Here is a 24994-nt window from a genome sequence, read left to right as displayed (position 1 = left end):
TTCTTCATGGAGTTCACTATGGCTTTAACTTCACATGATAGAATATTAGAACGCTGTGGGTTCTGGTTCTGGTAGCTGTTAGGTTCCATACGTTCATAGACGTCACTGGATTCTCCAGGTCTGTTTCACATCTTTCTTTCCCCTCTTCATCCCCTCCCCCCTCTTTCCCTATTTCCTTACCTCCTCACATCTCTCTTTCCCCTCTTCATCCCCTCCCCCCTCTTTCCCTCTTCCCTTACCTCCTCACATCTCTCTTTCCCCTCTTCATCCCCTCCCCCCTATTTCCTTACCTCCTCACATCTCTCTTTCCCCTCTTCATCCCCTCCCCCCTCTTTCCCCATTTCCTTACCTCCTCACATCTCTCTTTCCTCTCTTCATCCCCTCCCCCCTCTTTCCCTATTTCCTTACCTCCTCACATCTCTTTCCTCTCTTCATCCCCTCCCCCCTCTTTCCCTATTTCCTTACCTCCTCACATCTCTTTCCTCTCTTCATCCCCTCCCCCCTCTTTCCCTATTTCCTTACCTCCTCACATCTCTTTTTCTCCTCTTCATCCCCTCCCCCCTCTTTCCCTATTTCCTTACCTCCTCACATCTCTTTCCTCTCTTCATCCCCTCCCCCCTCTTTCCCTATTTCCTTACCTCCTCACATCTCTTTTTCTCCTCTTCATCCCCTCCCCCCTCTTTCCCTATTTCCTTACCTCCTCACATCTCTTTCCTCTCTTCATCCCCTCCCCCCTCTTTCCCTATTTCCTTACCTCCTCACATCTCTTTTTCTCCTCTTCATCCCCTCCCCCCTCTTTCCCTATTTCCTTACCTCCTCACATCTCTTTCCTCTCTTCATCCCCTCCCCCCTCTTTCCCTATTTCCTTACCTCCTCACATCTCTCTTTCTCCTCTTCATCCCCTCTTTCCCTATTTCCTTACCTCCTCACATCTCTTTCCCTATTTCCTTACCTCCTCACATCTCTCTTTCCCTCACTCCATTTCCAATCTTTCCATCCATTTATTCTTGCCTCCATCTGCCCACATTTAGTAGGCTACAGGTGAGGCTGTTTTTTCTAAAGGCGACTCAATAAGGGTTCAATCTACTCCTGGACATGAAAACACTACAATATGTGTTTTATGATCTGTACTTTGTCAGACAGGCTTGCAGGACGCACCGATACATCCGATTTAATAAAGTCCTGTAGGTAAATACTGCGCTCAAACTGACAACAGAAGTACCCAGCTGTACATCCTTTTACAACAGTAGGCAGTGTCTATCCATCTAGCTATGAACAGAAGGCTGAGGATCCCAGTTGTACAGACAGACAGACAGACAGACAATGTGTGATAAGAGGATACACATTTCAAAATGATTTGAACCATAAAATAAAAAGGATCCTAATGCAGTTCCACATGTGTCCTTAGAGAAATAAAACGTGCTAATTGTCCCATAACTCCAGCTATACAACAACATAGACCCAGGACTATACATCTTTTAAGAAAGCTTCATACAAGTCAAGTCGAATTCATGGACTTTCGGGGACTTTTTCAAGCGCTTACATACGCCCCCCCCCCCTCCATTATGGGGACGTTTCTGTAGCCTTCGTGACCGACGCAGGAACACATAATAAAGCCATGAATAGAGGTAGCAGTAATCTCACCATTTCAATGTCACCATCGTTGTTTTTATAATGAGAAAATTACCCCCAAAAAAAACAACAGGTTCCCTTTTTGTAATGTCGTCTACATCAGTTGGTGTTTCGCAATAGTCTGTCCTACACGATAGTCTGTCCTACACAACAGTATCCTACACGACAGACACAGTAGACTCGGTGTCCAAACCGAGGTACTAAAACATATGTAAACATGAACTCATTTTACCTCGATGCTTTTCTCTGTTAAATCTAACGAGACCCGACTGTAGTAAATCAAACAGACAACAACAGGATGATCAACCTCAATTTGGCTCGGGATATTTAGATCCAATGTGGATACAGACAACAACAGGATGATCAACCTCAATTTGGCTCGGGATATTTAGATCCAATGTGGATACAGACAACAACAGGATGATCAACCTCAATTTGGCTCGGGATATTTAGATCCAATGTGGATACAGACAACAACAGGATGATCAACCTCAATTTGGCTCGGGATATTTAGATCCAATGTGGAAACAGACAACAACAAGATGATCAACCTCAATTTGGCTCGGGATATTTAGATCCAATGTGGATACAGACAACAACAGGATGATCAACCTCAATTTGGCTCGGGATATTTAGATCCAATGTGGATACAGACAACTGTCTTTCAACGGTGTAACTAAATGAGACAACAAAATATTCTTGCCAACACTTGGACTGTTTGTTGCATCACATGCTCTAGATCACAACAGCTGTTGGTCACCTGACTGTCAGCCAGAAAATTCCTTCCTGGATGAGATGATGACGTGTGAAAATAACAAGGAGTATTTAAACAGCTCGACACCAACATGCGCATCCGAGAGGTATCATGGGATATTTATTGAAGAACTACGTTAATGACGGTATTGATTTGTGGTTTTTAACTACGGAGGTTAGGTGATTATGTCGTTGAAGCCTTTTTTGATTTTATTTTATTTTTTCAATTGCATTTTATTATTTAGGAATTGTGTGCCCCGTGAAAACGGTTTTTCACCACGTAACAGATGGAGACACAAAACGTTACCTAGGTTACAACGGCATTTCTGAAATCTCCTATACAAATAAACTGTCCGACAGCTAGATCCAGGAATTCTAACACGGCTCAAGTTCAATGTCTTAAGTTGACTGATTAACGCTTAATATATGTTAATTTACACTGCTATAAATGCAAGGACAGAAAAGTAATATTTTATATCACATGATTTAGGACAAATCTGTGAAGAAGCCAAACATGTTAAAGGGTTTCATTGAATATTTCTATGACCCCCCCCCCCCCTCTTATATCTTAATGTAATGACATGATTTTGTTGTTGTTTTTTATCAATTACTTATCAGCATCTGTAACAAGTTGTCCAGTGTAGGAAATCCTCACTGGTACCCCAGCTTCTAGAAAGACCCATCAGCGGTTGGGAACCAGTGCTTTGAAACAACCGTAAGACTTCTCTTGTCTGCACGTGAGTTTGTTCTAATGATCCTACCATGCAGGGAGGAGAAGGAGACAGTCTGCCCCCGTTATAACTGCTCAGGGCCTCTGTTCAAAAAAGGCCTGTGGCTGACTCAAAATCCACACTAGAAACCTCTCAGAGATACAGGTTGGCAGGCAGTCGGACAGATATATTTCTCCGTTGTATTGTAGCCTCTCGTCACTGCTTCTGGTTGCCAAGATCATGAGACAAGACAAGTGAGTTTAGCTGAGGACTGGTCTAAGATGATAGTTTTAGGCACAGCAGTTATGCCTAAGTTCTGAGGCTCATTCCAATAGATCACGTCTTCAGGTTTCACCGGTGGTTTAATAGATTACGTCTTCAGGTTTCACCGGTGGTTTAATAGATCACGTCTTCAGGTTTCACCGGTGGTTTAATAGATCACGTCTTCAGGTTTCATCGGTGGTTTAATAGATCACGTCTTCAGGTTTCACCGGTGGTTTAATAGATCACGTCTTGTGGTTTAATAGATCACGTCTTCAGGTTTCATCGGTGGTTTAATAGATCACGTCTTCAGGTTTCATCGGTGGTTTAATAGATCACGTCTTCAGGTTTCATCGGTGGTTTAATAGATCACGTCTTCAGGTTTCATCGGTGGTTTAATAGATCACGTCTTCAGGTTTCATCGGTGGTTTAATAGATCACGTCTTCAGGTTTCATCGGTGGTTTAATAGATCACGTCTTCAGGTTTCATCGGTGGTTTAATAGATCACGTCTTCAGGTTTCATCAGTGGTTTAATAGGTCACGTCTTCAGGTTTCATCGGTGGTTTAATAGATCACGTCTTCAGGTTTCATCGGTGGTTTAATAGATCACGTCTTCAGGTTTCATCGGTGGTTTAATAGATCACGTCTTCAGGTTTCATCGGTGGTTTAATAGATCACGTCTTCAGGTTTCATCGTGGTTTAATAGATCACGTCTTCAGGTTTCATCGGTGGTTTAATAGATCACGTCTTCAGGTTTCATCGGTGGTTTAATAGATCACATCTTCAGGTTTCATCGGTGGTTTAATAGATCACGTCTTCAGGTTTCATCGGTGGTTTAATAGATCACGTCTTCAGGTTTCATTGGTGGTTTAATAGATCACGTCTTCAGGTTTCATCGGTGGTTTAATAGATCACATCTTCAGGTTTCATCGGTGGTTTAATAGATCACATCTTCAGGTTTCATCGGTGGTTTAATAGATCACGTCTTCAGGTTTCATCGGTGGTTTAATAGATCACGTCTTCAGGTTTCATCGGTGGTTTAATAGATCACGTCTTCAGGTTTCATCGGTGGTTTAATAGATCACGTCTTCAGGTTTCATCGGTGGTTTAATAGATCACGTCTTCAGGTTTCATCGGTGGTTTAATAGATCACGTCTTCAGGTTTCATCGGTGGTTTAATAGATCACGTCTTCAGGTTTCATCGGTGGTTTAATAGATCACGTCTTCAGGTTTCATCAGTGGTTTAATAGATCACGTCTTCAGGTTTCATCGGTGGTTTAATAGATCACGTCTTCAGGTTTCATCGGTGGTTTAATAGATCACGTCTTCAGGTTTCATCAGTGGTTTAATAGATCACATCTTCAGGTTTCATCAGTGGTTTAATAGATCACGTCTTCAGGTTTCATCGGTGGTTTAATGGATCACGTCTTCAGTCACATTGTAGCTGCTATCCTTACGGCAGATCAACACGTGAACTTTGTTTTTGAAACGATACCTGTGTTTTTTTTGTTGTTGTTGAGAGGTCTGGGTCGTATTGTGTTGAGAGTTGAGGTCCGTATGGTTTAAATTAGAAGGGTTTGGAATGCTTGGAATGTGTGCCCCCTCCCGGAAAAACCCAAATAACTCACCTTTGAGCGAAACCATTATTCTGTCAGCACTGACATTCAGCTCACCTGAGGGATGGGCTGTGGAACACACATACACTTCACTGGGCTTCAAGTGTCCACAGTCGTGGCCATGCTATTTTATTATGATATTATTTATAATACTTATTATTATTATGCTATTTGCATTCGATGAAGTTGCAATGCCCACTACTGAATGGTGACTGGATAACCAATCTAAGGAGCAGTAGTGTAAATGTAAATGGGATTTACCACAGACCTCTCCTCTCAAAAGTGTGTCCCAAATGGCACCCTATTCCCTACATAGTGCACTACTTCTGACCAGAGCCCTATGGCTCTATAGTGCACTATATAGGGAATAGGGGACGCGGATGTCGTTGTACCCCCTCAAACCATCCCGGGGACTCCTTCTCGTTCCACCAAAGGCTGAAAATCTCCAGGGATCAGCATCATATAAACACAACTGGTTTTCCAGATGTACTTCTAGGAAGTACCACAGGACGGTTAACCATTTCACAGTATTGAGACGGCAGCTTCCAAGAAGAGCTGACAGAATAGGTCTAGTGTGTAGGCTTTACTCCTGACTGGCGTGAGGAAACTACCCCTCCCTACGTTTAGGCTATGCTCAAACCCTATACCCCAACTCGAGCACTCTGTTCTGCCTCCTCTGGTCTCTTGGTCCTCCCACCACTACGGAAGGGCAGTTCCTGCTCAGCCCAATCCAAGCTCTTCTCTGTCCTGGCACCCCCCAATGGTGGAACCAGCTTCCCCCTGAAGCTAGGACAGCAGAGTCTCTGCCCACCTTCCAAAAAAAACACCTGGAACCGTACCTCTTCAAAGAGTATCTTAAATAATCTCCCTCCTCACCTCGACCCCCTGTTCCGGAACCAACACTTTTCCTTGACCCTTCCTAGCTCTGACTTTGCTGCTAATTGCTACTTTATTGAGGAAACGTGTACTTACTATGACTGTGATATGTGGTTGTCCCACCTAGCTGTCTTCAGATGAGTCTCTCTGGATAAGAGCGTCTGCTAAATTATTTAAATATAAACGTGTTAAAAAACCCCTTCAGTTAGATTTACCAGGTTGTTTTACCAAGAGGTCGGTGGAGGTGGAGGGGCAGGTCTACTCCCCATCCCTCCAGGTGTCTGCCAGCGTTGGCTGTACAGAGAGAGACGAGGCTTGGTTCCCAGATGGGCATGCTTGGCCGTAGGCTAGAGGGGGTAGGCTGGTCCACTCCCCAGGTGTCTGGGTTCGGCTGGGCCAGGATCAAACCTGCAGTGAGTTGTCGTAACGGTCTGAGCAGTCGGCTGTGGTACGGGAGAGTCTCTGAGCGGTTGTGTGAGACGTGGCAGAGCTGTGGAGGCCAAAACGGTAGATCTGTTCCATGTGTTTCCTGAGCGCCACTCGCTGCAGAGCAGACAGAGACCGTGTCCCAGATGGCACCCTGTTCCCGACGTAGTGCACTACTTTTAACCACAGCCTTATAGGCCCCTGGATAGGGCCCTGGTCTAAAGTAGTGCACCATATAGGGAATAGGGTGCGATTGGGGATGCCTCCTTTTCCTTGGCTTCACACAGCATGTCCAAGCCCCCGTGATTAACAAAAGAAAACAGACGGATTGCAACTTTTTATTTTTTGAGGGGGTGGGGGGAGAACAGCATTCACATGCTAAAATAGAGGAACAATGGCTTTTAGTCATGTTGATGAACTCTCCTCTTTTTCATTAAAAATGCAGATTTCCATTTCAGGTGAATTGGGGCCATTTCAGGCATTCAGTCATCTAACCTCAACATTGCAATGTATAGGGTTGGTCCTTTGATGAGGACTGTGTTACTGCTGAGCAGGTTGTTGGGTCCTTTGTTGAGGACTGTGTTACAGCTGAGCAGGTTGTTGGGTCCTTTGTTGAGGACTGTGTTACTGCTGAGCAGGTTGTTGGGTCCTTTGTCGAGGACTGTGTTACCGCTGAGCAGGTTGTTGGGTCCTTTGACGAGGACTGTGTTACTGCTGAGCAGGTTGTTGGGTCCTTTGTTGAGGACTGTGTTACAGCTGAGCAGGTTGTTGGGTCCTTTGTTGAGGACTGTGTTACTGCTGAGCAGGTTGTTGGGTCCTTTGTCGAGGACTGTGTTACCGCTGAGCAGGTTGTTGGGTCCTTTGTTGAGGACTGTGTTACCGCTGAGCAGGTTGTTGGGTCCTTTGACGAGGACTGTGTTACTGCTGAGCAGGTTGTTGGGTCCTTTGACGAGGACTGTGTTACTGCTGAGCAGGTTGTTGTGTCCTTTGTTGAGGACTGTGTTACCGCTGAGCAGGTTGTTGGGTCCTTTGACGAGGACTGTGTTACTGCTGAGCAGGTTGTTGGGTCCTTTGACGAGGACTGTGTTACTGCTGAGCAGGTTGTTGGGTCCTTTGTTGAGGACTGTGTTACCGCTGAGCAGGTTGTTGGGTCCTTTGTTGAGGACTGTGTTACAGCTGAGCAGGTTGTTGGGTCCTTTGTTGAGGACTGTGTTACTGCTGAGCAGGTTGTTGGGTCCTTTGTCGAGGACTGTGTTACCGCTGAGCAGGTTGTTGGGTCCTTTGACGAGGACTGTGTTACTGCTGAGCAGGTTGTTGGGTCCTTTGTTGAGGACTGTGTTACTGCTGAGCAGGTTGTTGGGTCCTTTGTTGAGGACTGTGTTACTGCTGAGCAGGTTGTTGTGTCCTTTGTTGAGGACTGTGTTACTGCTGAGCAGGTTGTTGTGTCCTTTGTTGAGGACTGTGTTACCGCTGAGCAGGTTGTTGGGTCCTTTGACGAGGACTGTGTTACTGCTGAGCAGGTTGTTGGGTCCTTTGACGAGGACTGTGTTACTGCTGAGCAGGTTGTTGGGTCCTTTGACGAGGACTGTGTTACTGCTGAGCAGGTTGTTGTGTCCTTTGTTGAGGACTGTGTTACCGCTGAGCAGGTTGTTGGGTCCTTTGACGAGGACTGTGTTACTGCTGAGCAGGTTGTTGGGTCCTTTGACGAGGACTGTGTTACTGCTGAGCAGGTTGTTGGGTCCTTTGTTGAGGACTGTGTTACCGCTGAGCAGGTTGTTGGGTCCTTTGTTGAGGACTGTGTTACTGCTGAGCAGGTTGTTGGGTCCTTTGATGAGGACTGTGTTACTGCTGAGCAGGTTGTTGGGTCCTTTGTTGAGGACTGTGTTACTGCTGAGCAGGTTGTTGGGTCCTTTGACGAGGACTGTGTTACTGCTGAGCAGGTTGTTGGGTCCTTTGACGAGGACTGTGTTACTGCTGAGCAGGTTGTTGGGTCCTTTGTTGAGGACTGTGTTACTGCTGAGCAGGTTGTTGTGTCCTTTGTTGAGGACTGTGTTACCGCTGAGCAGGTTGTTGGGTCCTTTGACGAGGACTGTGTTACTGCTGAGCAGGTTGTTGGGTCCTTTGACGAGGACTGTGTTACTGCTGAGCAGGTTGTTGGGTCCTTTGTTGAGGACTGTGTTACCGCTGAGCAGGTTGTTGGGTCCTTTGTTGAGGACTGTGTTACTGCTGAGCAGGTTGTTGGGTCCTTTGATGAGGACTGTGTTACTGCTGAGCAGGTTGTTGGGTCCTTTGTTGAGGACTGTGTTACTGCTGAGCAGGTTGTTGGGTCCTTTGACGAGGACTGTGTTACTGCTGAGCAGGTTGTTGGGTCCTTTGACGAGGACTGTGTTACTGCTGAGCAGGTTGTTGGGTCCTTTGTTGAGGACTGTGTTACTGCTGAGCAGGTTGTTGGGTCCTTTGTTAAGGACTGTGTTACTGCTGAGCAGGTTGTTGGGTCCTTTGACGAGGACTGTGTTACTGCTAAGCAGGTTGTTGGGTTATTTGACGAGGACTGTGTTACTGCTGAGCAGGTTGTTGGGTCCTTTGTTGAGGACTGTGTTACTGCTGAGCAGGTTGTTGGGTCATTTGTTGAGGACTGTGTTACCGCTGAGCAGGTTGTTGGGTCCTTTGTTGAGGACTGTGTTACTGCTGAGCAGGTTGTTGGGTCATTTGTTGAGGACTGTGTTACCGCTGAGCAGGTTGTTGGGTCCTTTGACGAGGACTGTGTTACTGCTGAGCAGGTTGTTGGGTCATTTGTTGAGGACTGTGTTACTGTTGAGCAGGTTGTTGGGTCCTTTGTTGAGGACTGTGTTACTGTTGAGCAGGTTGTTGGGTCATTTGTTGAGGACTGTGTTACTGCTGAGCAGGTTGTTGGGTCCTTTGTTGAGGACTGTGTTACTGCTGAGCAGGTTGTTGGGTCATTTGTTGAGGACTGTGTTACCGCTGAGCAGGTTGTTGGGTCCTTTGTTGAGGACTGTGTTACCGCTGAGCAGGTTGTTGGGTCCTTTGTTGAGGACTGTGTTACAGCTGAGCAGGTTGTTGGGTCCTTTGTTGAGGACTGTGTTACCGCTGAGCAGGTTGTTGGGTCCTTTGTTGAGGACTGTGTTACTGCTGAGCAGGTTGTTGGGTCCTTTGTTGAGGACTGTGTTACTGCTGAGCAGGTTGCTGGGTCCTTTGTTGAGGACTGTGTTACCGCTGAGCAGGTTGTTGGGTCCTTTGACGAGGACTGTGTTACTGCTGAGCAGGTTGTTGGGTCCTTTGTTGAGGACTGTGTTACAGCTGAGCAGGTTGTTGGGTCCTTTGTTGAGGACTGTGTTACCGCTGAGCAGGTTGTTGGGTCCTTTGACGAGGACTGTGTTACTGCTGAGCAGGTTGTTGGGTCCTTTGTTGAGGACTGTGTTACAGCTGAGCAGGTTGTTGGGTCCTTTGTTGAGGACTGTGTTACCGCTGAGCAGGTTGTTGGGTCCTTTGACGAGGACTGTGTTACCGCTGAGCAGGTTGTTGGGTCATTTTTCGAGCATGCCCTAGGAGTTGTATGTGATCAGGGTCATATTCTAGCCATGCCCCCCACATGCTGCCCCACACAGAGTGAGTGTGATCAGGGTATACTAAACAGACCTGCAGAGTGGTGCTGGTGGATGGGGACCAAACAAACTTAGAGGACCAAAAAAAAAAACACCACTTTAAAATCTCTCACTGACCTAAATAGACCCCGTGATTCTGTGATGCATTGAGACATCAGTCATGACGGATACTGTAGTTTTAAATCATTGATGTCAGTCAGTTCTGGCAAAAAGAAACAACTACCTTATGAAAGCTGAGCAGATTTAAACCTACTGTTTGCATTAATCCAATACATACAGCATTCAGATCTTACCCTGGGAGGTCCAGAGTACTACTGTTCTGGCTTCGAATTTGAATTTGGGGGACATACAGTATTGTATCATATTCCGTGTACTGTACCTTTTGAGTGACTTCATAATCATATTCTATACCTTTTGAGTGACTTCATAATCATATTCTATACCTTTTGAGTGACTTCATAATCATATTCTATACCTTTTTGAGTGACTTCATAATCATATTCTATACCTTTTGAGTGACTTCATAATCATATTCTATACCTTTTGAGTGACTTCATAATCATATTCTGTGTACTGTGACTCTGACTGCTTTTGAATCATATTTCTAAACCTGGTTCAGTGGCGTCTTCTACTGGTGATGTGAGAGAAGGGTTGATGTTTCCTATCTTTCTACTGGAGATGTGAGAGAAAGGTTGATGTTTCAGTTTCCTATCTTTCTACTGGAGATGTGAGAGAAAGGTTGATGTTTCAGTTTCCTATCTTTCTACTGGAGATGTGAGAGAAAGGTTGATGTTCCAGTTTCCTATCTTTCTACTGGTGATGTGAGAGAAGGGTTGATGTTCCAGTTTCCTATCTTTCTACTGGTGATGTGAGAGAAGGGTTGATGTTTCCTATCTTTCTACTGGTGATGTGAGAGAAGGGTTGATGTTTCAGTTTCCTATCTTTCTACTGGAGATGTGAGAGAAAGGTTGATGTTTCAGTTTCCTATCTTTCTACTGGAGATGTGAGAGAAAGGTTGATGTTTCAGTTTCCTATCTTTCTACTGGTGATGTGAGAGAAGGGTTGATGTTTCCTATCTTTCTACTGGTGATGTGAGAGAAGGGTTGATGTTTCCTATCTTTCTACTGGTGATGTGAGAGAAGGGTTGATGTTTCCTATCTTTCTACTGGAGATGTGAGAGAAGGGATGATGTTTCCTATCTTTCTACTGGTGATGTGAGAGAAGGGATGATGTTTCCTATCTTTCTACTGGTGATGTGAGAGAAGGGATGATGTTTCCTATCTTTCTACTGGTGATGTGAGAGAAGGGATGATGTTTCCTATCTTTCTACTGGAGATGTGAGAGAAGGGATGATGTTTCCTATCTTTCTACTGGTGATGTGAGAGAAGGGATGATGTTTCCTATCTTTCCACTGGTGATGTGAGGGAAGGGTTGATGTTCCAGTTTCCTATCTTTCTACTGGTGATGTGAGGGAAGGGTTGATGTTTCCTATCTTTCTACTGGAGATGTGAGAGAAAGGTTGATGTTTCCTATCTTTCTACTGGAGATGTGAGAGAAGGGTTGATGTTTCCTATCTTTCTACTGGTGATGTGAGAGAAGGGATGATGTTTCCTATCTTTCCACTGGTGATGTGAGGGAAGGGTTGATGTTCCAGTTTCCTATCTTTCTACTGGTGATGTGAGAGAAGGGATGATGTTTCCTATCTTTCCACTGGTGATGTGAGGGAAGGGTTGATGTTCCAGTTTCCTATCTTTCTACTGGTGATGTGAGGGAAGGGTTGATGTTTCCTATCTTTCTACTGGAGATGTGAGAGAAAGGTTGATGTTTCCTATCTTTCTACTGGAGATGTGAGAGAAAGGTTGATGTTCCAGTTTCCTATCTTTCTACTGGAGATGTGAGAGAAGGGTTGATGTTTCCTATCTTTCTACTGGAGATGTGAGGGAAGGGTTGATGTTCCAGTTTCCTATCTTTCTACTGGTGATGTGAGAGAAAGGTTGATGTTTCCTATCTTTCTACTGGAGATGTGAGAGAAGGGTTGATGTTTCCTATCTTTCTACTGGTGATGTGAGAGAAGGGTTGATGTTTCCTATCTTTCTACTGGAGATGTGAGGGAAGGGTTGATGTTTCCTATCTTTCTACTGGTGATGTGAGGGAAGGGTTGATGTTTCCTATCTTTCTACTGTCTCTATCACACATCCAATAAATACTGAAGACATTTTTTTTTTTTTTTAACCTTTATTTAACAAGGCAAGTCAGTTAAGAACAAATTCTTATTTTCAATGACGGCCCTAGGAACAGTGGGTTAACTGCCTGTTCAGGGGACAGAACGACAGATTTGTACCTTGTCAGCTCGGGGGGTTTGAACTTGGAACCTTCCGGTAACTAGTCCAACACTCTAACCACTAGGCTACCCTGCCGCCTCAACACTCTAACCACTAGGCTACCCTGCCGCCTCAACACTCTAACCACTAGGCTACCCTACCGCCCCACATTGACAATAACATAATGTTGACACTGCCCGGTTGACGTTCTGAGTCGCCAGTTGGACTCGTGGCGAGGAAACACTGTTTACGACGTCAGGTTCCCTCCATGAATATGCAGGGTTTGTCACGTATGAAAAAGCAAATATATTTTTCTTAAAAGGTGAAATAAAAGTATAAAATACAGAAAAGGAAATATTCTAAGTCAAGTTTATTTAATTAGAACAGTTACATACATGTAATGCTATGATAGATAAGCATGTTCAAATGAAGACATGTAAAAAGTTTAACTAGTTTATTTAATTAGAACAGTTACATACATGTAATGCTGCGATAGATAAGCATGTTCAAATGAAGACATGTAAAAAGTTGACTAGTTTCTTTAAATATAAACGTTTAGCATGTAGACATGTAAAAGGTTGACTAGTTTCTTTAAATATAAACGCTTAGCATGTAGACATGTAAAAGGTTGACTAGTTTCTTTAAATATAAACGTTTAGCATGTAGACATGTAAAAGGTTGACTAGTTTCTTTAAATATAAACGCTTAGCATGTAGACATGTAAAAGGTTGACTAGTTTCTTTAAATATAAACGTTTAGCATGTAGACATGTAAAAGGTTGACTAGTTTCTTTAAATATAAACGCTTAGCATGTAGACCATGTAATGTAACAGTTGACTAGCATTTTCTGTCATTTTATGTTTATCACCATCTAGACATATAACGTTGACTAGTTTCTGTAAATATATATATACGTTTATTAGCACCATGAAAACTAGTTTTATTTAGGCTATATCTAGCAGATTATAAAAGTGAGGCATGCAGTGTCAGAAAGAAATCCAAAGACAACATATCCAGCAGATTATACTAATTCCTAAACAGAGAAGAAACAAAGATATCGACTAAAACACGGAAGTACAAACAGGGGTGGATGCGTTTGTTGACTCGTTGAGGAGGAACGAAGAGTTGGTCTTTACAACAACAACAAAAAATCCTGTGTGTTGAGGAGGTGGGTATTACTGAAATCTACCAGAAGGAGGCGCTATAGGATGGCTTGTGATCCTGACAGACACCCAATTCCCTAGGCAGGTAGGCACTTGTAGATCTGTAACTATATAGGATAGATATGACCATATGGTTAGAACTTCACCGTGCCATTGTGTGTGTTACTTCTTCGGGTTGTTGCCCAGCTGAATCCCCCTGTGTGTGTGTGTGTTACTTCCTCCGGTTGTTGCCCAGCTGAATCCCCCTGTGTGTGTGTGTGTGTGTGTGTGTGTGTGTGTGTGTGTTCCTCCGGTTGTTGCCCAGCTGAATCACCCTGTGTGTGTGCGTGTGTGTGTGTGGTGTGTGTATGTTACTTCCTCCGGTTGTTGCCCAGCTAAATCCCCCTGTGTGTGTGTGTGTGTGTATATGTTACTTCCTCCGGTTGTTGCCCAGCTAAATCCCCCTGTGTGTGTGTGTGTGTATATGTTACTTCCTCCGGTTGTTGCCCAGCTAAATCCCCCTGTGTGTGTGTGTGTGTATATGTTACTTCCTCCGGTTGTTGCCCAGCTGAATCCCCCTGTGTGTCTGTGTGTGTGTGTGTATGTTACTTCCTCCGGTTGTTGCCCAGCTAAATCCCCCTGTGTGTGTGTGTGTGTGTGTGTGTGTATATGTTACTTCCTCCGGTTGTTGCCCAGATGAACCCCTCTGTGTCCAGACACACAGCGGAAAGTGGCGGGCTGGACGTCCCAGTACTTAACAGGGTTAGAGAACAGACTGATGCCCGTATACAAGGTCTTCTTAACACTGGAGCGGACAGGGCAGAACTCATTCACCCCCACACTGCTGATGCTGTTAGCATGGAGGTACACCACCTGGGGGAATAGAGACCGATGTAATAAATCAATTAGTCAATTATACCACCTGGGGGAATAGGGATCGATTAATCAATCAATTAGTCAATTATACCACCTGGGGGAATAGGGATCGATTAATCAATCAATTAGTCAATTATACCACCTGGGGGAATAGGGATCGATTAATCAATCAATTAGTCAATTATACCACCTGGGGGATTAGGGATCGATTTAATCAATCAATTAGTCAATTATACCACCTGGGGGAATAGGGATCGATTAATCAATCAATTAGTCAATTATACCACCTGGGGGAATAGGGATCGATTAATCAATCAATTAGTCAATTATACCACCTGGGGGAATAGGGATCGATTAATCAATCAATTAGTCAATTATACCACCTGGGGGATTAGGGACCGATTTAATCAATCAATTAGTCAATTACACCACCTGGTGTAAGTTTAGGTTTATGAAGCATGCTGAGGTCAATAGAGGTTCAGTCCCATTGCTACTCGGATACTCTGTCTGGCTATTTGTGAATGTCTTAAAGATTCACACATCGCTAGTATCATAGAAGAAATCATACTTGAATATATTTAGGAATTTGTAGCTTATATTATCGTAGGGTAGGGGAGTTCTTTACTAATTAGTGATTTTAATTAATCAATCAAGGACAAAGGAGGAGCGAAACCCCGTCAGAAACTCGGCCCTCCGTGGGATGAGGTTTAACACGTGTTGTAGCAGAATGGTATGACAGTAGAACTACGACGTTGAGTTGAGTACACAAATAAGGAGTAAAAAAAACTGTTTCAAGTTATCGTTGGGAATGCCCAACAGGTGACTAATCGTATCTTACCTGTAGATACCGCAGTGAGTTGAGACCGGGCGGAACCTTCTTCAGTTTGTTGTTATCCAGGTGGATCTCACGGACGTTGGGTATACTGGCGAAGCTGCCGTTCTCAACAAACTTGATTTGGTTGAAGCCCAGTCCTAATCTGTAAATATCAAATCAAAGTTTATTTGTCACGTGCGCCGAATACAACAGGTGTTGTCGACCTTACAGTGAAATGCTTACTTACAGGCTCTAACCAATAGTGCAAAAAAGGTGTTAGGTGAACAATAGGTAAGTAAAGAAATAAATCAACAGTAAAAAGACAGGCTATATACAGTAGAGAGGCTATATACAGTAGAGGGGCTATATACAGTAGAGGCTATATACAGTAGAGGCTATATACAGTAGAGAGGCTATATACAGTAGAGAGGCTTTATACAGTAGAGGGGCTATATACAGTAGAGAGGCTATATACAGTAGAGAGGCTATATACAGTAGAGAGGCTATATACAGTAGAGGCTATATACAGTAGAGGCTATATACAGTAGAGGCTATATACAGTAGAGAGGCTATATACAGTAGAGGCTATATACAGTAGAGTGGCTATCTACAGTAGAGAGGCTATATACAGTAGAGAGGCTATATACAGTAGAGTGGCTACATACAGTAGAGAGGCTATATACAGTAGAGAGGCTATATACAGTAGAGGGGCTATATACAGTAGAGAGGCTATATACAGTAGAGGGGCTATATACAATAGAGAGGCTATATACAGTAGAGAGGCTATATACAGTAGAGGCTATATACAGTAGAGGCTATATACAGTAGAGGCTATATACAGTAGAGGCTATATACAGTAGAGGCTATATACAGTAGAGGCTATATACAGTAGAGTGGCTATCTACAGTAGAGAGGCTATATACAGTAGAGAGGCTATATACAGTAGAGTGGCTACATACAGTAGAGAGGCTATATACAGTAGAGAGGCTATATACAGTAGAGAGGCTATATACAGTAGAGAGGCTTTATACAGTAGAGGGGCTATATACAGTAGAGAGGCTATATACAGTAGAGAGGCTATATACAGTAGAGAGGCTATATACAGTAGAGGCTATATACAGTAGAGGCTATATACAGTAGAGGCTATATACAGTAGAGAGGCTATATACAGTAGAGGCTATATACAGTAGAGTGGCTATCTACAGTAGAGAGGCTATATACAGTAGAGAGGCTATATACAGTAGAGTGGCTACATACAGTAGAGAGGCTATATACAGTAGAGAGGCTATATACAGTAGAGGGGCTATATACAGTAGAGAGGCTATATACAGTAGAGGGGCTATATACAATAGAGAGGCTATATACAGTAGAGAGGCTATATACAGTAGAGGCTATATACAGTAGAGGCTATATACAGTAGAGGCTATATACAGTAGAGGTTATATACAGTAGAGAGGTTATATACAGTAGAGAGGCTATATACAGTAGAGAGGCTATATACAGTAGAGAGGCTATATACAGTAGAGGGGCTATATACAGTAGAGGGGCTATATACAGTAGAGAGGCTACATACAGTAGAGAGGCTATATACAGTAGAGAGGCTATAAACAGTAGAGGGGCTATATACAGTAGAGGGGCTATATACAGTAGAGGGGCTATATACAGTAGAGGGGCTATATACAGTAGAGGGGCTATATACAGTAGAGGGGCTATATACAGTAGAGGGGCTATATACAGTAGAGAGGCTATATACAGTAGAGAGGCTATATACAGTAGAGAGGCTATATACAGTAGAGGCTATATACAGTAGTGTGGCTATATACAGTAGAGGGGCTATATACAGTAGAGGGGCTATATACAGTAGAGGGGCTATATACAGTAGAGGGGCTATAAACAGTAGAGGGGCTATAAACAGTAGAGGGGCTATAAACAGTAGAGGGGCTATAAACAGTAGAGGGGCTATATACAGTAGAGGCTATATACAGTAGAGAAGCTATATACAGGAGAGGCTATATACAGTAGAGAGGCTATATACAGTAGTGTGGCTATAAACAGTAGAGGGGCTATATACAGTAGAGGGGCTATAAACAGTAGAGGGGCTATAAACAGTAGAGGGGCTATAAACAGTAGAGGGGCTATATACAGTAGAGAGGCTATATACAGTAGAGAGGCTATATACAGTAGAGAGGCTATATACAGTAGAGAGGCTATATACAGTAGAGGGGCTATATACAGTAGAGGCTATATACAGTAGCGAGGCTATATACAGTAGAGGCTATATACAGTAGAGGCTATATACAGTAGAGGCTATATACAGTAGGGGCTATATACAGTAGAGGGGCTATATACAGTAGCGAGGCTATATACAGGAGAGGCTATATACAGTAGAGGGGCTCTATACAGTAGAGGCTATATACAGTAGCGAGGCTATATACAGTAGCGAGGCTATATACAGTAGCGAGGCTATATACAGTAGAGGGGCTATATACAGTAGCGAGGCTATATACAGTAGAGAGGCTATATACAGTAGAGGCTATATACAGTAGAGAGGCTATATACAGTAGAGAGGCTATATACAGTAGAGAGGTTATATACAGGAGAGGTTATATACAGTAGAGAGGCTATATACAGTAGAGAGGCTATATACAGTAGAGAGGCTATATACAGTAGAGGCTATATACAGTAGAGAGGCTATATACAGTAGAGGGGCTCTATACAGTAGAGGCTATATACAGTAGAGAGGCTATATACAGTAGAGAGGCTATATACAGTAGAGAGGTTATATACAGGAGAGGTTATATACAGTAGAGAGGCTATATACAGTAGAGAGGCTATATACAGTAGAGAGGCTATATACAGTAGAGAGGCTATATACATTAGAGAGGTTATATACAGTAGTGAGGCTATATACAGTAGAGAGGCTATATACAGTAGAGAGGCTATATACAGTAGAGAGGCTATATACAGTAGAGGCTATATACAGTAGAGAGTCTATATACAGTAGCGAGGCTACATACAGTAGAGAGGCTACATACAGTAGAGAGGCTATATACAGTAGAGGCTATATACAGTAGAGAGGCTACATACAGTAGAGAGACTATATACAGTAGAGAGGCTATATACAGTAGAGGCTATAACAGTAGGGAGGCTATATACAGTAGAGAGGCTATATACAGTAGAGAGGCTATAAACAGTAGAGGCTATAAACAGTAGAGGCTACATACAGTAGAGAGTCTATATACAGTAGAGACTATATACAGTAGAGGCTATATACAGTAGCGAGGCTACATACAGTAGAGAGGCTATATACAGTAGAGAGGCTATATACAGTAGAGAGGTTATAACAGTAGAGGCTATATACAGTAGAGAGGTTATATACAGTAGAGAGGCTATATACAGTAGAGAGGTTATAACAGTAGAGAGGCTATATACAGTAGTGTTTTATCACATCACATCTCAGTAGTGTTTAATCACATCACATCTCAGTAGTGTTTTATCACATCTCAGTAGTGTTTTATCACATCACATCTCAGTAGTGTTTTTACACATCACATCTCAGTAGTGTTTTTACACATCACATCTCAGTAGTGTTTTATCACATCACATCTCAGTAGTGTTTTATCACATCACATCTCAGTAGTGTTTCATCACATCACATCTCAGTAGTGTTTTATCACATCACATCTCAGTAGTGTTTTATCACATCACAGCTGAGTAGTGTTTCATCACATCACATCTCAGTAGTGTTTTATCACATCACATCTCAGTAGTGTTTTATCACATCTCAGTAGTGTTTTATCACATCTCAGTAGTGTTTCATCACATCACATCTCAGTAGTGTTTCATCACATCACATCTCAGTAGTGTTTCATCACATCTCAGTAGTGTTTTATCACATCTCAGTAGTGTTTTATCACATCACATCTCAGTAGTGTTTTATCACATCTCAGTAGTGTTTTATCACATCTCAGTAGTGTTTTATCACATCACATCTCAGTAGTGTTTTATCACATCACATCTCAGTAGTGTTTCATCACATCTCAGTAGTGTTTTATCACATCACATCTCAGTAGTGTTTCATCACATCACATCTCAGTAGTGTTTTATCACATCTCAGTAGTGTTTTATCACATCTCAGTAGTGTTTCATCACATCACATCTCAGTAGTGTTTTATCACATCACATCTCAGTAGTGTTTCATCACATCACATCAAAGTAGTGTTTCATCACATCACATCTCGGTAGTGTTTTATCACATCTCAGTAGTGTTTTATCACATCTCAGTAGTGTTTTATCACATCTCAGTAGTGTTTTATCACATCTCAGTAGTGTTTCATCACATCTCATCTCAGTAGTGTTTTATCACATCTCAGTAGTGTTTTATCACATCACATCTCAGTAGTGTTTCATCACATCACATCTCAGTAGTGTTTCATCACATCACATCTCAGTAGTGTTTTATCACATCACATCTCAGTAGTGTTTCATCACATCTCAGTAGTGTTTCATCACATCACATCTCAGTAGTGTTTTATCACATCACATCTCAGTAGTGTTTTATCACATCACTTCTCAGTAGTGTTTTACACATCACATCTCAGTAGTGTTTTACACATCACATCTCAGTAGTGTTTTATCACATCACATCTCAGTATTGTTTTATCACATCTCAGTAGTGTTTTATCACATCACATCTCAGTAGTGTTTCATCACATCACATCTCAGTAGTGTTTTATCACATCTCAGTAGTGTTTTATCACATCACATCTCAGTAGTGTTTTATCACATCTCAGTAGTGTTTTATCACATCACATCACATCTCAGTAGTGTTTTATCACATCACATCTCAGTAGTGTTACATCACATCTCAGTAGTGTTTTATCACATCACATCTCAGTAGTGTTTTATCACATCACATCTCAGTAGTGTTTTATCACATCACATCACATCACAGTAGTGTTTTATCACATCTCAGTAGTGTTTTATCACATCACATCTCAGTAGTGTTTTATCACATCACATCTCAGTAGTGTTTTATCACATCACATCTCAGTAGTGTTTTATCACATCACATCACATCTCAGTAGTGTTTTATCACATCACATCTCAGTAGTGTTTTATCACATCACATCTCAGTAGTGTTTTATCACATCACATCTCAGTAGTGTTTTATCACATCTCAGTAGTGTTTTATCACATCACATCTCAGTAGTGTTTTATCACATCACATCTCAGTAGTGTTTTATCACATCACATCTCCGTAGTGTTTTATCACATCGCAGTAGTGTTCTAACACATCTCAGTAGTGTTTTATCACATCACATCACAGTAGTGTTTTATCACATCACATCTCAGTAGTGTTTTATCACATCACATCTCAGTAGTGTTTTATCACATCACATCTCAGTAGTGTTTTATCACATCACATCTCAGTAGTGTTTTATCACATCTCAGTAGTGTTTTATCACATCTCAGTAGTGTTTTATCACATCTCAGTAGTGTTTTATCACATCACATCTCAGTAGTGTTTTATCACATCTCAGTAGTGTTTTATCACATCTCAGTAGTGTTTTATCACATCACATCTCAGTAGTGTTTTATCACATCTCAGTAGTGTTTTATCACATCTCAGTAGTGTTTCATCACATCACATCTCAGTAGTGTTTCATCACATCTCAGTAGTGTTTTATCACATCTCAGTAGTGTTTTATCACATCTCAGTAGTGTTTTATCACATCTCAGTAGTGTTTTATCACATCTCAGTAGTGTTTTATCTCATCACATCTCAGTAGTGTTTTATCACATCACATCTCAGTAGTGTTTCATCACATCTCAGTAGTGTTTTATCACATCACATCTCAGTAGTGTTTCATCACATCTCAGTAGTGTTTTATCACATCACATCTCAGTAGTGTTTTATCACATCACATCTGAGTAGTGTTTCATCACATCACATCTCAGTAGTGTTTTATCACATCACATCTCAGTAGTGTTTTATCACATCTCAGTAGTGTTTTATCACATCTCAGTAGTGTTTCATCACATCACATCTCAGTAGTGTTTTATCACATCACATCTCAGTAGTGTTTTATCACATCACTTCTCAGTAGTGTTTTACACATCACATCTCAGTAGTGTTTTACACATCACATCTCAGTAGTGTTTTATCACATCACATCTCAGTATTGTTTTATCACATCACATCTCAGTAGTGTTTTATCACATCACATCTCAGTAGTGTTTCATCACATCACATCTCAGTAGTGTTTTATCACATCTCAGTAGTGTTTTATCACATCACATCTCAGTAGTGTTTTATCACATCTCAGTAGTGTTTTATCACATCACATCACATCTCAGTAGTGTTTTATCACATCACATCTCAGTAGTGTTTTATCACATCACATCACATCTCAGTAGTGTTTTATCACATCACATCTCAGTAGTGTTTTATCACATCACATCTCAGTAGTGTTTTATCACATCACATCACATCACAGTAGTGTTTTATCACATCTCAGTAGTGTTTTATCACATCACATCTCAGTAGTGTTTTATCACATCACATCTCAGTAGTGTTTTATCACATCACATCTCAGTAGTGTTTTATCACATCACATCACATCTCAGTAGTGTTTTATCACATCACATCTCAGTAGTGTTTTATCACATCACATCTCAGTAGTGTTTTATCACATCACATCTCAGTAGTGTTTTATCACATCTCAGTAGTGTTTTATCACATCACATCTCAGTAGTGTTTTATCACATCACATCTCAGTAGTGTTTTATCACATCACATCACAGTAGTGTTTTATCACATCACATCTCAGTAGTGTTTTATCACATCACATCTCAGTAGTGTTTTATCACATCACATCTCAGTAGTGTTTTATCACATCACATCTCAGTAGTGTTTTATCACATCTCAGTAGTGTTTTATCACATCTCAGTAGTGTTTTATCACATCTCAGTAGTGTTTTATCACATCACATCTCAGTAGTGTTTTATCACATCTCAGTAGTGTTTTATCACATCTCAGTAGTGTTTTATCACATCACATCTCAGTAGTGTTTTATCACATCTCAGTAGTGTTTTATCACATCTCAGTAGTGTTTCATCACATCACATCTCAGTAGTGTTTCATCACATCTCAGTAGTGTTTTATCACATCTCAGTAGTGTTTTATCACATCTCAGTAGTGTTTTATCACATCTCAGTAGTGTTTTATCACATCTCAGTAGTGTTTTATCTCATCACATCTCAGTAGTGTTTTATCACATCACATCTCAGTAGTGTTTCATCACATCTCAGTAGTGTTTTATCACATCACATCTCAGTAGTGTTTCATCACATCTCAGTAGTGTTTTATCACATCACATCTCAGTAGTGTTTTATCACATCACATCTGAGTAGTGTTTCATCACATCACATCTCAGTAGTGTTTTATCACATCACATCTCAGTAGTGTTTTATCACATCTCAGTAGTGTTTTATCACATCTCAGTAGTGTTTCATCACATCACATCTCAGTAGTGTTTTATCACATCACATCTCAGTAGTGTTTTATCACATCACTTCTCAGTAGTGTTTTACACATCACATCTCAGTAGTGTTTTACACATCACATCTCAGTAGTGTTTTATCACATCACATCTCAGTATTGTTTTATCACATCACATCTCAGTAGTGTTTTATCACATCACATCTCAGTAGTGTTTCATCACATCACATCTCAGTAGTGTTTTATCACATCTCAGTAGTGTTTTATCACATCACATCTCAGTAGTGTTTTATCACATCTCAGTAGTGTTTTATCACATCACATCACATCTCAGTAGTGTTTTATCACATCACATCTCAGTAGTGTTTTATCACATCACATCACATCTCAGTAGTGTTTTATCACATCACATCTCAGTAGTGTTTTATCACATCACATCTCAGTAGTGTTTTATCACATCACATCACATCACAGTAGTGTTTTATCACATCTCAGTAGTGTTTTATCACATCACATCTCAGTAGTGTTTTATCACATCACATCTCAGTAGTGTTTTATCACATCACATCTCAGTAGTGTTTTATCACATCACATCACATCTCAGTAGTGTTTTATCACATCACATCTCAGTAGTGTTTTATCACATCACATCTCAGTAGTGTTTTATCACATCACATCTCAGTAGTGTTTTATCACATCACATCTCAGTAGTGTTTTATCACATCACATCTCAGTAGTGTTTTATCACATCACATCTCAGTAGTGTTTTATCACATCGCAGTAGTGTTCTAACACATCTCAGTAGTGTTTTATCACATCACATCACAGTAGTGTTTTATCACATCACATCTCAGTAGTGTTTTATCACATCACATCTCAGTAGTGTTTTATCACATCACATCTCAGTAGTGTTTTATCACATCACATCTCAGTAGTGTTTTATCACATCTCAGTAGTGTTTTATCACATCTCAGTAGTGTTTTATCACATCTCAGTAGTGTTTTATCACATCACATCTCAGTAGTGTTTTATCACATCTCAGTAGTGTTTTATCACATCTCAGTAGTGTTTTATCACATCACATCTCAGTAGTGTTTTATCACATCTCAGTAGTGTTTTATCACATCTCAGTAGTGTTTCATCACATCACATCTCAGTAGTGTTTCATCACATCTCAGTAGTGTTTTATCACATCTCAGTAGTGTTTTATCACATCTCAGTAGTGTTTTATCACATCTCAGTAGTGTTTTATCACATCTCAGTAGTGTTTTATCTCATCACATCTCAGTAGTGTTTTATCACATCACATCTCAGTAGTGTTTCATCACATCTCAGTAGTGTTTTATCACATCACATCTCAGTAGTGTTTCATCACATCTCAGTAGTGTTTTATCACATCACATCTCAGTAGTGTTTTATCACATCACATCTGAGTAGTGTTTCATCACATCACATCTCAGTAGTGTTTTATCACATCACATCTCAGTAGTGTTTTATCACATCTCAGTAGTGTTTTATCACATCTCAGTAGTGTTTCATCACATCACATCTCAGTAGTGTTTCATCACATCTCAGTAGTGTTTTATCACATCTCAGTAGTGTTTTATCACATCTCAGTAGTGTTTTATCACATCTCAGTAGTGTTTTATCACATCTCAGTAGTGTTTTATCACATCACATCTCAGTAGTGTTTTATCACATCACATCTCAGTAGTGTTTTATCACATCACATCTCAGTAGTGTTTCATCACATCACATCTCAGTAGTGTTTCATCACATCACATCTCAGTAGTGTTTTATCACATCACATCTCAGTAGTGTTTTATCACATCACTTCTCAGTAGTGTTTTACACATCACATCTCAGTAGTGTTTTACACATCACATCTCAGTAGTGTTTCATCACATCACATCAAAGTAGTGTTTCATCACATCACATCTCAGTAGTGTTTTATCACATCTCAGTAGTGTTTTATCACATCTCAGTAGTGTTTTATCACATCTCAGTAGTGTTTCATCACATCTCATCTCAGTAGTGTTTTATCACATCTCAGTAGTGTTTTATCACATCACATCTCAGTAGTGTTTCATCACATCACATCTCAGTAGTGTTTCATCACATCACATCTCAGTAGTGTTTTATCACATCACATCTCAGTAGTGTTTCATCACATCACATCTCAGTAGTGTTTCATCACATCACATCTCAGTAGTGTTTTATCACATCACATCTCAGTAGTGTTTTATCACATCACTTCTCAGTAGTGTTTTACACATCACATCTCAGTAGTGTTTTACACATCACATCTCAGTAGTGTTTTATCACATCTCAGTATTGTTTTATCACATCTCAGTAGTGTTTTATCACATCACATCTCAGTAGTGTTTCATCACATCACATCTCAGTAGTGTTTTATCACATCTCAGTAGTGTTTTATCA

General features: G+C 41.3%; 2 protein-coding genes across 3 annotated transcripts in view; one reads left to right on the top strand and one right to left on the bottom strand.

Annotated features, from left to right (window-relative positions):
• The window catches only part of LOC110528667 (centromere protein P), a 179863-nt gene that overhangs the window by 83385 nt on the left and 71484 nt on the right, over positions 1-24994 (top strand). The gene's annotated exons all lie outside the window — the stretch shown is intronic.
• Positions 12573-24994, bottom strand: part of aspn (asporin (LRR class 1)) — a 28419-nt gene continuing 15997 nt past the window's right edge. The window contains exons 7-8 of the mRNA XM_036984292.1: positions 15076-15214; positions 12573-14234 (exon numbers count right to left, since the gene is read on the bottom strand). Of these exons, the coding sequence (XP_036840187.1) occupies positions 14034-14234; positions 15076-15214 (340 nt within the window). The 3' untranslated portion in view covers positions 12573-14033. The remainder of the gene's footprint in view (positions 14235-15075; positions 15215-24994) is intronic.

Source organism: Oncorhynchus mykiss, chromosome 7, assembly GCF_013265735.2.
Source record: "Oncorhynchus mykiss isolate Arlee chromosome 7, USDA_OmykA_1.1, whole genome shotgun sequence".
Taxonomy (NCBI): domain Eukaryota; kingdom Metazoa; phylum Chordata; class Actinopteri; order Salmoniformes; family Salmonidae; genus Oncorhynchus; species Oncorhynchus mykiss.
Note: the sequence above shows the minus strand (reverse complement) of the source record. Positions and strands in the feature narration are given on the sequence as shown.